Consider the following 14,849-nt stretch of genomic DNA (forward strand, 5'->3'; position numbering starts at 1 on the left):
TAACTCCGTTATAATTTTGGCCTTCACCACATCCCCTGACAATGAGTGAGATAGTTCATGAGTGCAAAGTTACTCACATGTCTGTGTGTAAATTGTTCTTAACCTAGCACACTTCAAGACACTCTTAAATAATAGTGATATAACTATTATAATATCTTCAGTATATTTAATCTTTACTGCAAATTGATTACTGACTCCATTCCCTAGTCAATTTTGTATGAGTTTCTCCCTATATTGTCATCATGATATTTTTTTGAAATGTTATAGTTAGGAGAAAACATGGATTCAGCAAAATCAGATTATATTTCAATTAATTTCATTGAAATTAACTGACATCAGAAATTGAGTTGCAATAAACTGTCAGATTTATCAGTTTTCTCCTCCTGTGAATTAGTAAGTGCTAAACATAAACACTGCATTAAACCTCCCAAACCACTTAGCGTATGGCTAAAACACAATGTTAAGTGCATTACTACAAGTAAGTGCTAATTAGGTCCCTTTGGCATTACTGCAATATATTGGCTAATTACAAATTCTAAGTTTACTCTTGGGACATATCTGTTTTCTGATGGTTAGAGACTCTTCCATTACTGTTAAAACACAACTATAAGCAAACTAATAGAAGTTATGTTTTATTTTTCATTACATTATATTTCATTACAATATTTCTAAATTTAATCTAATGTCTTTCAAGCACTCTGCAAAATTGGAGCAACACAAATAATAATAGAAAAGGAAGCAGATACACAAAGGCATTCAGTGAGCATCACTGGGATGGGTACAACAGACTTGTAGGCAGATAGCTGTGTATGTCCAGAGTTCTATACCTATTTCATACCACCTAGCAGTAAAATCTGGTCATTGTAGACACCATTCCTAATGCCACACAATTTCTCTGTAAGTATATTCAAAGCTTCATAGATTCTAAGACTGTGTGATCATCCAGTGTGACTTTCTGTATAACACAGGCCATAAGCAGACACTCCAATTTCTTTATACCTGCATGCCAATCTCTTGTCCATTCTCATTAATAGACAAACACTTAAAGGTTTGTTATAATATTCATCTACAGAAGACAATGGAGATCAGAGAGAATTGCTTTAAACAGCAAATTTACATATATTTGCACAAATATCAACTATTTTTCTGGTTTCCAAAACCAGAAGCATCAGATAATGAAAGAAATTCAAATGATTTATTCAGTGAATATTATACTCCAAAATTGCTGTATCTTTGGTCTATATATCATCTGTATGGCATATTAAATTCACAGAGAGATAATGTCTTGATATGAAAAATAGCTTTAAAAATAATTACATTTATATTACATGATGTCTAATTTGCCATGATCAGCTCAAATAGTTACATTTAATTCAGAGGACTCCTGGAATAATCTTGCTACTTACAAACAATGGCTAATAGATCATTGTATGTGTTCTGCCATCATACATTTGTTTTAAAAAATTGACTGAACTGGTTGTTGAATTTCACTCTACGATACCCACAGAAAGCAATGAAGTTTATCGTTCCAACTTCAGAAACTGAGCTTGTTTTGTCTCATTTCCCTCCTCAGAGCAGGCCTTAGTCCCGAGAAAGAATTAAAAGTGATATTTTCTACAAAAGAAAGCAAGTTAGCGGAGACTCTCTCTTTACTTGTCCCTCTCTTGGCATGGAATAGGCTTGAAGGTTGTTTCGATGTTTTCCAGAAGTACAAAATCATATCTGCACATCTGCAGCCTGCATAAATAGACAAGGGGAGAGAACACACTCTCAGTATAAAAGAATTTTCTATTTTTTAATTCACGTTCAAAATACTATAGTATAAGAATGCTTAAATTGGTGGCATTTACCACCTTTAAGAAAATATGCTCAGGACAAGGGGATAAGTCTTTTTGTCTCAGTTTACTCCTTGTTCCTTGGGTAATAAGCTGGGTTGTGCTGTGGGGAAGGAGTAAGAATGGCCTGCCAGGATGACCAATAAAGATAGGTGTTGTCATTCAGTCTGGGGTCGATTTAGTCTTCATTCAAACTGTCCTCTTAGACTGACTGGCTCTGGCACAGAATAGCCAATTCCTAGGAAACCATTAGGGTTGACTATTTTGTTGATCCCCTGCCCACTGAGGTACAAAGATCTCTTTCTAGCTGGGGCTGGTTAGCAGACATGTGTGATGTAATCCTTCCTTACCATTCTCCTAAGGAAGGGATGTGGCTGTTATAAGTGAATGGAGCAATGCAAAACCAAGTCATCTCATTACCTCCTTTTTCTTGATGCAATGGCTGCCTATAGGAGAAGGTTTTATGTAGATGGCGGAGGGTCAATTCGGCATGTCAACATTAAGAAAAGTCAAAATTCTCACAATACTGTAGTACCAGATTCTGCCTCGCCCTAGCACTAGGGTAAGGAGGGCATAAAGAACCCTCTCTCTTTGTGAGACCCACATAAGCGCCATGCAGGAGCACACAGTGCCCCACAGAGGCAGGGAGAGGCCATGACCCTGCCCCTCACGCATGAGTAAGCAGAGCTGGATAGAAGGGGCTAGATGGGTGTGGGGGTAAGAAACTATCCCACAAAGGAGAATTACAGCAGCCTCTATATACTGGTGCTCCCTTTGGGGCAGTGTGGCTATGCACTGCCCTCCAATTTACAGCTGTGTCTAAATGGCATAATCGATCCAGTCCCACAGTAGGATGGGTTTTAGCGGATGACATGGACAAGAGAAAAAAATTGGGAAAAGATGTACGGCCTCTTTGGTTATTTTGTTATTTATCAGTGGGGTTTCCAAATCAGCTATAGCTCCACCCATCTGTGAGTAAAGGAACAGTGATTTACCATATGTTGTACAGAACAGCAAGCTTGGGCCCCACTCAATAATCCCTAGGGAAGACAAATTAATAGATTGTATAGATATAGTGGTTCCCTCTGATTTTTATTAATGAGTCTAACCTCCTATGAGCTGTGTTCTGCAGAATTTCACCCAGTAGTTTCTGCATCAAAGCTATAACTTCTAGTTGAGCTAAAGCATATATTTTTAATAATGCTTTAATTTTCTGTGGAACAGGAGAGAAGCAATTCCTGCATAATTACTGCTGGAGCCTTGAGCATTTATTCATCTAGAGCTCCTCACAAGAGAGCTTCAAAGAACTCATGGAACAGCTTCCAGGCCAAGCTGCAACAACAAATCATTATGTATATACTTTGTATATACCTTGTAATTATATAGTGGTGTAATTTTAATGTACCTGAAGACAGTAGGTACCAGTACACAGTAGTACAATACTGGAACAAATGCTGGATTAAGAGAGAGAAATGTCTGAATATAGGCATTTCTTCCAATATGACCTGCCATTCCATCAATGGAATTTTTACCTGGTAAAGATACATTTCTTATCCATGGGAGAGAAAACAGTACACAGACTACTCTGCAAGCTTCATATTGGAGTTTGATCTCTTCACCAGAGAGATCAGGTGAAGAGTTCTGAAAATTGGGTGTGGCCCCAGGGGACACCTGGGTCCATACACCATCTGAGTTGATCATGTGGCAGTCCAGGTGAGAACTGTCCCATCTATGATACACCCTGGACTACAACTGTCCTCCAGGTGAGAACTGTCCCATCTATGATATACCCTGGACTACAACTGTCCCCTATTAGCATAGCGCCATGGGTCTCTCCCCCCTGCACCTGTGCCCTTTTCTTCATCTAATCTTTTGCTGTATGAATATTTCAGGCCTTTCTGATTATGGTGTATTTATGTAATTATTGTAATTATGTCTAACTACATGAAGTGAATATGTGTAGTCACTCTAATTCGAGGTATTTATGGAATTACCATGAGCAATTATGTAATTACAGCATATAAAAGCATCATAAAATCTGTATTAAAATTATTTTGAAATTTCAGACTTGGACTTTAAGGCCAGAAGGGACCGTCGTGATCATCTAGTCTGACCTGCACATTGCAGGCCACAGAACCTCACCCACCCACTCCTGTAATAGACTCATAAACTCTGGCTGAGTTTCTGAAATCCTCAAAACATGATTTAAAGACTTCAAGTTACAGAGAATCCACCATTTACTCTGGTTTAATCCTGCAAGTGAACCTTGCCCCATCCTGCAGTGGAAGGCAAAAAAACCCCAAAAACCCAGGGCCTCTGCCAATCTGACCCAGGGGAAAATTCCTTCCCAAGCCCAAATAGGACAATCAGTTAGACCCTGAGCATGTCAGCAAGACCCACCAGCCAGACACCTAGGAAAGAAGTCATTGCAGTAACTCAGAGCCCACCTCATCTAGTATCCCATCTCTGGCCACTGGACATATTTGCTACAAGCAGATACAGATGGGCAACATGCCAGTATAGGCAGTCTTGTCATACCATCCCCTCCATAAATGTATAAAACTCAATATCGACACCAGTTAGATTTTTGCCCCCACTGCTCCCCTTGGAAGGCTGTTCCAGAACTTTACTGCTCTGATGGTTAAAAACCTTCATCCAATTTCAAGCCTAAACTTGTTGATGGCCAGTTTATATCCATTTGTTTTCTTCTGTTCACATTGGTGCATAGCTTAAATAACTCCTCTCCCTCCCTGCTATTTATCCATCTGATATATTTATAGAGAGCAATCATATCTCCTCTCAGTCTTCGTTTGGTTAGGCTAAACAAGCAAAGCTCCTTGAGTCTCCTCCCATAAAGTAGGTTTTCCATTCCTCTGATCATCCTCGTAGCCCTTCTCTGCACCTGTTCCAGTGTGAATTAATATTTCTTAAACATGGGAGACCAGAACTGCACACAGTATTCCAGATGAGGTCTCACCAGTTCCTTGTATAATGGTAACTTCCTTACCTCTACTGGAAATACTTCACCTGATGCAGCCTACAATTGAATTGGCTTTTTTTCATGGCCACATTGCACTGGCAGCTCATAGCCATCCTGTGATTGACCAAAACACCCAGGTCTTTCTCCTCATCTGTGGCTTCCAACTGATACACTCCAACTTATAGCAAAAATTCTTGTTGTTAGTTCCCAAGTGCATGATCTTACACTTTGCACTATTAAATTTCATCCCATTTCTATTATTCCAGTTTTCAATATCATTCAGATCTTCTGTGATATTCCAGTCTTCCTCTGTATTGGCAATACCTCCAACTTTGTGCTATCTGCAAATTTTATTAGCACACTCCCAATTTTTGTGCCAAGGTCATGAACGAATAATAAGATTGATTCCTAGATCAATCCCTAAGGAACGCCACTAGTAACCTTCTTCCTGCCTGACAGTTCACCTTTCAATACGACCCAGTGTAGTCTCCCCTTTACCCAGTTCCTTATCCACCTTTCAATTCTCATATTAATCCCCATCTTCTCCAATTTAACTAATAATTTCCCCAGTGTGGAATGTATTGAAATCCAAGTAGATAAGATCTACTGCATTTCCTTTGTCTTAAAAAAAATCAGTTGTCTTCTCAAAGAAAGAACTAAGGTTGGCCTGGCATGATCTACCTTCTGTAAAACCATGCTGTATTTTATCTCAATTACCTCTACGTCCTTAACTAGTCTTGCTTTCAAAAAATTTTCCAAGACCTTGCATACAATTGAGGTCAAACTAACTAGCCTGTAGTTTCCTGGATCAGTTTTCTTCCCCCCTTTCTTAAAAATAGGTAGTATATTAGCAATTCTCCAATCATAGGTATGGCCCCCAAGTTTATGAATTCATTAAAAATCTTTGCAGTTGGCTTTGCAATATCATGTGCCAGTTGCTTTAATATTCTAGGATGGAAATTATCTGGGTCCCCCAGTTTGGTCCCATTGAGATGTTTGAGTTTGACCAAGCTCTAAAAGCCACAGAGCCAGCCATGAGAGAATTCCTCCAGCACAGGAATTGGGTTAGGCTGCCACAGACTGCCCCCCAAGATCCACTCTGTGGGCATGCTAGGGACCGGAGAAGGGCCATAGTGCTATGTCCTAGAGTGGTTCAGGACAGCAGCACCACCCACAGGCAATATAGGTATGCTGTTACACCCAGGGTTCAGCCCTCAGAGCAACATAGAATTGGGAGGGTACAAAGGAGGCTTAAAGCAACCTTTGCCCCTACTTTCCCTGGGCTGCAAGGTTTATTTTGTGCCTCTAAGGGTATGTCTATGCTGCAATTAGACAACCATGGCTGGCCCAGGCCAGCTGACTAGGGCTCACAGGGCTCAAGCCAAGGTGTTGTTTAATTGCGGTGTAGATGTATAGGCTTGGGCTGCAGCCCGAGCTTTGGAATCCTCCCACCTCGCAGGGTCCTAGAGCTTGGGCACACGACAATTAAACAGTCCCTTAGTCTGAGCTCCACGAGCCTGAATCAGCTGGCACAGGCCAGCAACAGGTGTCTAATTGCAGTGTAGACATATCCTACAAGGCACAGAACAAAAACAGCACAGAGTAATTTGCCATTGGATTCCAAGTAAATTAGCAAGATTCTGACTTCTTAGCTGTATGTTATTTAGGACTGTTATTAATTCATAATAGTCTCCTTTTGTCGGTGACTCATAATTCCAGTGGTATATATTTTCCATTCAGTACTCTTAGAGTGGTAACTCATATTAGATTTTGTTTGAAATTCTGCCTTTGCTGCACTTGGCATTTGTGTGCAGAATACATTAAAATGCAAAAATGTTGCTACATTAAATGCAGGATAAATTGTGAAGTAAAATCCTCCTATCAACGTTCTAGTGAATGGTTTGTTCTCACAAGACAGAAAGGCAAAGTTTAAATGTTATGGTGTCTGTACAGTTATCTGTGGAGATTTTAAGAATGGCTACTGGGGTATTGTCAGCTTTATGAACTGATTAATACATTAATAGTTAAAGGAGTTTAGGAAATGACATTTAAGCATTAAAACTGAAATCATACATACTTTTCAGTGTCAGTAAGCACAGCATACATGTTTTGCTCTTGTACTGTAGAATCCAAACAGGGGCAAACCCTATTTGCTTACTCACACATGGAGCTACACTGAAGTCAACACGTTTGTTCTGTATGTGCGTGTGAGAAAATCTATATACAGACACACTGCTGAGGACAGAAAAATGCTGAAATAATGTTTTAAAATTTCTGTTACAGGAAAGAGTTGAATCTTTCAAACTTTAGAGATGCATATACACAGAACTTGCATATACAATGGATGTATGCTCAACACATGGAGTGTGTACTTAATATTTATGCACAAATCAACTTTTTCATAGGATGAATTATGTCTTAGACAAGGATATAATTTGTTGTGACAACAATATGCTTGTATTTAGGACTATGCATTATACACAAATTTCCACAAGGAGCCCAATAAATAATTTTCCAGAAACACCTCAAACAATCTAATCTTCAAGTATCCTTTTTACCAACTGTCCACTTACCTTCCTGGATCTGTAGTAGATCTTAGCCTCATTCGGAGAATCCTGAGCTTATATTTTGGGCCTATTAGAGTTCTTGTAGAAAAAGTCAAGGAAATTCTTGATATTTTGTCAAAATCCTCATAAAATCCAACAAAGATACTGGCTTGTCTATACTGCTGAAATGTAGCAGCTTCACTAAAGAGAAAGTATAATATTTTGTTATGTGAGTCAGATCCACTGTTATTAAAAAATTACTCTTGGTAAGATGTCTTGACTTGTGGTTAAGTTCAGAACTGGGAGTCTGGAGATCTGGATCCAGATTCCCAGGTACATGCGAGGGGGAGGGATAGCTCAGTCGTTTGAGCATTGGCCTGCTAAACCCAGGGTTGTAAGTTCAATCCTTGAGGAGGCCATTTAGGGATCTGGGTCAAAAATCTGTCTGGGGATTGGTCCTGCTTTGAGCAGGGGGTTGAGCTAGATGATCTCCTGAGATCCCTTCCAACCCTCATATTCTATGTATCCACTTTACACCACATTACATGTGTAAACTGGCCCTTACTCTGCTGTTACTGACCAGGGACAACCGCCCCAGTGTAAGGAGGATCCTCCTGTAGGACAGAGCTAGCATAGGGACCAGAAAAAGAGGTGTGGCCAGGATGCTACTGTCCCATGATGATCCCTGGCTGAGTTATCAATTCAGTGAGACAGTTTTCATTTGTTGTACATTAGAGCATCCCTTAGGCTGCTTTAACCTAGCCATGGGCATCAGTCCTGCACAGAGGTGCAATAGGATCTGGGCAATTCAAAGGTGATCTTGCACGCACCCTTAATACTCTATGCACTGTGCAGAACAGCCAGAACCAGAATCTGGCCCCTAGATTTTATTCTACCTCTGCCTCTGCTAAAGACTTCTGCGAGACCTTTGGCGACTCTTTTAGGGCCTAAATTTCAAAACCAGGTATGTGAAATTACACTTGCAATAAAACATACCCCATGGTGTACCTACTTTGTATAGACAACTTCTACAGCTGTGCATACAAACTGTAAAATTACATACACAAAATGATTAATTACATGTTTCACTGGCCATTAGGTGTACAATTACCCAATTTATGTATGTTATCATGGTAACTGTGCACACAAATTAGGTACATATTAATATGCACATTTTTGTGTATGCTCTGTGATTCTCAACAGCAGGATCATAATTTCTGTGCTTCTGTTTCCTCCCCCTCAAAATGGTGAAAATAAGTATTATTTACCTACCTTGAGAGATTAAAGTAATTGATGTTTATAAAGTTCATTGCAAGTTTTGGATGAGAAACACCATATAAGTGTCAGGCATAAGAAATATAAATATAAGTCACTTATATAGGACATAATTCTGAGCTCACACTAGTTTTATGAGTGTCACTCCACTGACTTCAACAAAGTTACTCCCAATTTACACCTATGTAGGTAGCAGGAGAAGAAAGCCTATATACACATATTACATTAAAATGTCTTTAGGTTCTAACAAATCTTTGAAAGCCAAGACAAATCTGAGTTGCTGATGCCTTAATTCAGCACTGTTGTTGCATGTAAAATGGTAAATACTCTTTAAGTACATTTTTTACTTTCAATAATAAACAGCTTGCTATTGAACTGACTGCTACAAACAGTCTGCTCAGTAACTTTTTAACATAATTGGTAAGCAGTCACTGCCTCAGTGTGTTAATTCACCATTCTGGGACTACTTTGACTCTATATGATAGTGGCATCCATTTTTATTTTAGATCTGTCAGTGAAAGGGACCATGATAAGTTTCTAGACATAGTATGGCTTTTTATTTTTACCTGAAAGCAGAAAAACCTCAACTAATCCTCTACTATGTAAGATTGTCCTATATTTACCCAACTCAGCACTTACATTAACAGAACTTTTAATGATTTTCTTCTTTTTAAAAAAATCTATCCCAATAGATTCTTCTGTAAGGTAACTTTAGATAAATAAAAGATACAAAACCTGTTGAGTAAAACATGACTTACGTATTTATTTTTGATTCTATTGTGTTTCCAGCATTGTCTGTTATTTTAATTCTGATGAAACCTCTCCTAATGCTTTTATTCCAAGTAATAAAATCCACAAAGTAGTAATACACTGCAAAATAGAAACAGAAAATAATAAGATTCAAAGATTGAATTCAACATCATAAATATAATTCCTGTTCTCTCCCTATTAAAAATACTCATTGGATGGGGATGATGACTCATTATCTCTCTCTCTAGGTTACTGGTTCAAATCAGAGGTAAGAGGCTATTAATTAAAGTAGTTTCCATATGATGGCTATTTGGAGTTATGTGAATAGAGCTGGTGGCTTCCCCCAGTTCTTAGAAGGAAAGGGTCCTTTTCACTGGGCTGGTCACCTCCTGAGCATCTCCTCATGCACAGAAGTGGTTTTCCATCTCTGTTTCTCTTTCCCCTCTTCTGAACCTCTTATGAACTTTACCCAGTCTTTTCTGTGGCTAATCCCACTCTCCCTTTGGGGCCTGTTCACTAACAAAAACAGTCCAACAACAGCCTTCAAAACCCCAAAAATAATACCCTTCACTACTACCCAAAAGTTCATACTCTGCTCCAGCTTTTCTATCATGCTTGGAACTCTTCCTCTGTCTCAGTCTGTTACCTCATCAGTCTGCCACTCACAGCCTTTCCTACTAGGAGCTCAGCCTTCTAGCTTTGACTTCCTTCTCCAGCCAGCGTCTCTCCTGCAAGCGTCTGAGGGAGATGGCAGCAAACAGCATATATACTGCTGTCCTACTGAGAGCTCCTCTGGATCTGTGGGGAGACAGGGGCGCCCTGTCCCACCCTCTACCACAGGGCTCCTGATTCCAGACCCTTAGTGTCCTGGGTTTTCCCCATCCAACTACTAACTCCCTGGGACTCCTTCCTCTCTCTTCTGGCTTTGACCACTACCTGCTCCTTTTCTAGTTCCAATGTCCCTGAAACAGGGTTTTCTGGCCTCCTCTAGGCCTAAAGGGCCAGGATAACCCATTACAGATCCACATCACAAAACAACCAGCACTATTAGTGTTAAAAGTTTGATCCTGTATTCCATTGCTCAGCCAAAACCTCTATTCACTTCAGTGGGAGCTCTGCCTGACAAAGGAATGAGGGCTCAGGCTCTAACTGCCATCTTTGATGGCAGCCTCCAGAGAGAGTGAATGAGAATGTTGTAAAAGCAACCATGTCACCTCTGGAAATAACACTTTCAGAAAATAGTTGAGGTATATTGCCAGAATGTTGGAGGAAATTGGATTGCATTATTGCTACCAATACAGTACCTATTGTGTGAATAATCAGAGGAAAAGAAACTATTTGGGGGTTGTTATATATATTTTTGAGCACTAAATTCAATTAAAACTATTTTGTATATTTTGTTTTTTAATATTATTTGCTCAAAAAACACTTTATATAAATGTTTTAAGTTTGTTTTCCCTAAGTGTGTCTTGGGTTTTTAGTTTGATTTATCTCTTTTGTTTATTTTGTAGTCTCTTTTATTTATTTGTTTCCTCAGTAGCCTTTTTCCTTTTCAAATTCCTAGGGATTACCATAGGCTTCACTCAGTAATTACCCTGCTCTCCTGACTCATTTATTGGTCTAATTTCTCTGTTGGTTCTTGCTTATTAATACTTTACTGTGCCCAGTTGTGTCAGGGCTTCTTATTCCACTACATGTGTTTTGCTTATTACTGTATATGTACAGTCCTTTTCAGGACAGCACTGCTCACCCTAGTAAGGGAGGGGCCTAGAAAAGGTGGCCTAAAAATTGCCTGCCTTACAACAACTGGCCAGCAAGCCGCGGCTGGCAGTTTAACCCAATCTGCGGCTGAAAACAAATGAAAAATTTGAGAAAACTTACCATTAGTGTATGGAATGTTCGTACCCTCATGGCTCGAGAAGCTGTTGCAAGACCTGAGAGAAGGACCGCTCTCATTGCTCAAGAACTAGTCTGCTACAACATCAATATAGCGGCATTAAGTGAAACAAGATTGCCTGGGGAAGGTTTCTTGAGTGAACCAGGAGGTGGTTACACCTTCTTCTGGAAGGATAAGACTGAGACAGAGGACAGAATACACGGAGTTGGTCTGGCAATAAAAACCTTATTGATGCATCAACTCCCAGATCTTCCAGTGGGTATCAATGAAAGATTGCTGAAGCTACGCTTTCCACTCAATGCCAAACATCATGTCCCTATCATCAGTGCATATGCACCTACTTTAACATGCTCTGACAACTCAAAGGAACAATTCTATGAAGATCTCAACAGACTGATCAAGGCCACACCTGTAACAGATAAAGTACTCCTACTTGGAGATTTCAATGCCCGAGTCGGGGCTGACAGCGAGAACTGGAAAGGAGTAATCAGGCCACATGGTGTAGGCAAAATGAACAGTAATGGATTACTTCTTTTGAGTCTTTGTTCTGAAAATGACCTGACCATTACCAACACTCTGTTCCGACAAGCGGATAAATACAAAACAATGTGGATGCACCCTAGGTCCAAACAGTGGCATCTGATAGATTATGCCATTGTTAGAAGGCGAGACATCCGAGACGTACTGATTACCAGAGTATTGCGAGGCGCAGAGTGCTGGACAGATCACAGATTAGTCAGGACGTCTCTTCAACTCTACATCGTTCCTTCTCGGCACAAACGCCCTAAGCATGTGCGACCTGCTTTCAATATAGCCAAACTGAAGGATGCTTAATGTTTCAACAAATTCCAGAAGAGTCTTGATGACAAATTGACATCCCACGGACAACTGATCGGTACTGTAACCGAAAAGTGGGACCAGTTCAAGCAGATAGTGACTGACACAGCAATAACATCTCTTGGACCAAAGAAAAGAACACTTCAGGATTGGTTTGATGAGAACCAAGAAGAAATATGCTCAGCACTGGAAGTAAAGAGAAAAGCCTTTATCGAATGGCAGAATGACCCCTCCTCAGTCTCTAAACGGGACCATTTCAAGTACCTTCAGAGCAAAACACAGAAAGACCTCCGTCAGATACAAGACAACTGGTGGGAGAGCAAAGCCAAAGAAATTGAGCACTTTGCTGAGACCCACAACTTAAAGATGTTCTTCAGTGCTATTAAGACTGTCTGTGGACCCTTTAAACCAAGGACCACCCATTGCTCTCATTAGACAACACAACGCTGATTAAAGATAAAGACGGCATCAACGAAAGATGGCAAGAACACTTTAGCAACCTTCTCAACCATGAATAATAATGCCCTTAATGAAATTCCACAACAACCTGCTCTGACAGATCTTGACTTTCCGCCCACTATAGATGAGATTAAGGCCTGGTCTACACTAGGCGTTTATGTCGAAGTTAGCGCCGTTACATCGAATTAACCCTGCACCCGTCCACACCGCGAAGGTATTTAGTTCGACATAGAGGTCTCTTTAATTCGACTTCTGTACTCCTCCCCGACGAGGGGAGTAGCGCTAAATTCGACATGGCCATGTCGAATTAGGCTAGGTGTGGATGGAAATCGACGCTAATAGCTCCAGGAGCTATCCCACAGTGCACCACTCTGTTGACGCTCTGGACAGCAGTAAGAGCTCGGATGTTCTGAACTGCCACACAGGAAAAGCCCCGGGAAAATTTGAATTTGAATTCCTTTTCCTGTCTGGCCAGTTTGAATCTCATTTCCTGTCTGGACATCGTGGCGAGCTCAGCAGCACTGGCAACGATGCAGAGCTCTCCAGCACTGATGGCAGTGCAATCTCAGAATAGAAAGAGGGCCCCAGCATGGACTGATCGGGAAGTCTTGGATCTCATCGCTGTGTGGGGCGATGAGTCCGTGCTTTCCGAGCTGCGATCCAAAAGACGGAATGCAAAGATCTATGAGAAGATCTCTAAAGACATGGCAGAGAGAGGATACAGCCGGGATGTAACGCAGTGCCGCGTGAAAATCAAGGAGCTGAGGCAAGGCTACCAGAAGACCAAAGAGGCAAACGGACGCTCCGGATCCCATCCCCAGACATCCCGTTTCTACGAGGCACTGCATTCCATCCTCGGTGCGGCCGCCACCACTACCCCACCACTGACTGTGGACTCTGAGGATGGGATAGTGTCCACGGCCGGATCCTCGGACATGTTAGCGGACGGGGAAGATGAGGAAGGAGATGAGGAGGACGAGGCAGTCGACAGCGCTCACAACGCTGATTTCCCCGACAGCCAGGATCTCTTCATCACCCTTACAGAGATCCCCTACCAACCCTCCCCAGCCGTTACCCCGGACACAGAATCTGGTGAAGGATCATCCAGTAAGTGTTGTAAACATCTAAACATTTATTTGTAACAGAACATGAATATTAACAATTTAAAAAATGGGTTTCTCATGATTAGTTTGATTAACTTTACGGTTCAGTCATGGGCAGTGCAACTATTGAAAAAAAATCTAGCAATGTCCGGTTTTGCATGATTGTCCTGCCCAAGCCGCTCTACTGTTTAGTCCCTGCTACTGCAGCTACAGTAACATGCGGTCTATATGTCCGGGGATGGAGCAGAAATCCTCCTGGGACATCTCAAGGAAGCTCTCCTGCAGGTAATTTGAAATCCGCTGCATTAGGTTCTTGGGGAGAGCGGCCTTATTGGGTCCTCCGTAGTAGGACACGTTGCCGCGCCACGAGACTAGCAAGTACTCCGGAATCATTGCTTGGCACAGCATGGCAGCATACGGCCCTGGTCTTTGAAGGCTTTCCCGGAGCATTCTCTGTCTGTCGCTCTCAGAGATCCTCATGAGGGTGATGTCGCTCATGATGACCTGCTTTGAATGAGGTAGGGGAATGTTAGTGTTGGGACTGCTTTACCGTTCCTTTACAGAACTGTAACCGCTGGTTTGCAGCCACGCGGTGGAGGCGGGAGAGGGTCAGCCGAAAGGGATCGTTCCCGGGGACAGCCGCGAGGGTGTGGGACAGGAGCAGACTTCCTGCTTGCCGGATTGCTGGCAGCAGGGACCGACATTGATTTCAATGTGAAATGAGGCCATTGCTAATATTAAAGTTTTAAGCTGCCACGAATCTACGGCTTACCATGTCTGCGTGCAAGAGCAATTCCGTTGTCCTGACAGGGTTCTCAAAAGTGCTCTGCAAAACCCCAGACACTGAATGCGAAGGCCGAGAATTCGACCTTGTGCTGAGTGCGCATGTGATAGGTGCTGTGCATGGTCCTGTTCACAGAGAAAGACTATGTTTTTTGTTCACAACTACATTTATCTTTCTGAGGAATTCACTCCCTTTTTCCCATTCCCACAGCCCCATCTGCGACTGTCTCACAACCTAGCCTGTCATCACACTCCCAGAGGCTAGGGAGGATTAGGCATAAGAAGAAGAGGACACGGGAGGACATGTTCTCAGAGCTTATAGCCTGCTCCCGAGCCCAGGCAGCACAGCAGACCCAGTGGCGGGAGAACTTGTCCCAAATGCAC

The 14,849-nt window shown here is 41.6% G+C and overlaps 1 protein-coding gene across 1 annotated transcript in view; it reads right to left on the minus strand.

Annotated features, from left to right (window-relative positions):
* Window positions 1–635: 635 nt before the first annotated feature.
* LIPI (lipase I) overlaps window positions 636–14,849 on the minus strand; it is a 41,121-nt gene continuing 26,907 nt past the window's right edge. Inside the window, exons 8-10 of the mRNA XM_034792573.1 lie at window positions 9,395–9,506; window positions 7,389–7,562; window positions 636–1,737 (exon numbers count right to left, since the gene is read on the minus strand). Of these exons, the coding sequence (XP_034648464.1) occupies window positions 1,650–1,737; window positions 7,389–7,562; window positions 9,395–9,506 (374 nt within the window). The 3' untranslated portion in view covers window positions 636–1,649. The remainder of the gene's footprint in view (window positions 1,738–7,388; window positions 7,563–9,394; window positions 9,507–14,849) is intronic.

Source organism: Trachemys scripta, chromosome 1 (genome assembly GCF_013100865.1).
Source record: "Trachemys scripta elegans isolate TJP31775 chromosome 1, CAS_Tse_1.0, whole genome shotgun sequence".
Lineage (NCBI taxonomy): Eukaryota > Metazoa > Chordata > Testudines > Emydidae > Trachemys > Trachemys scripta.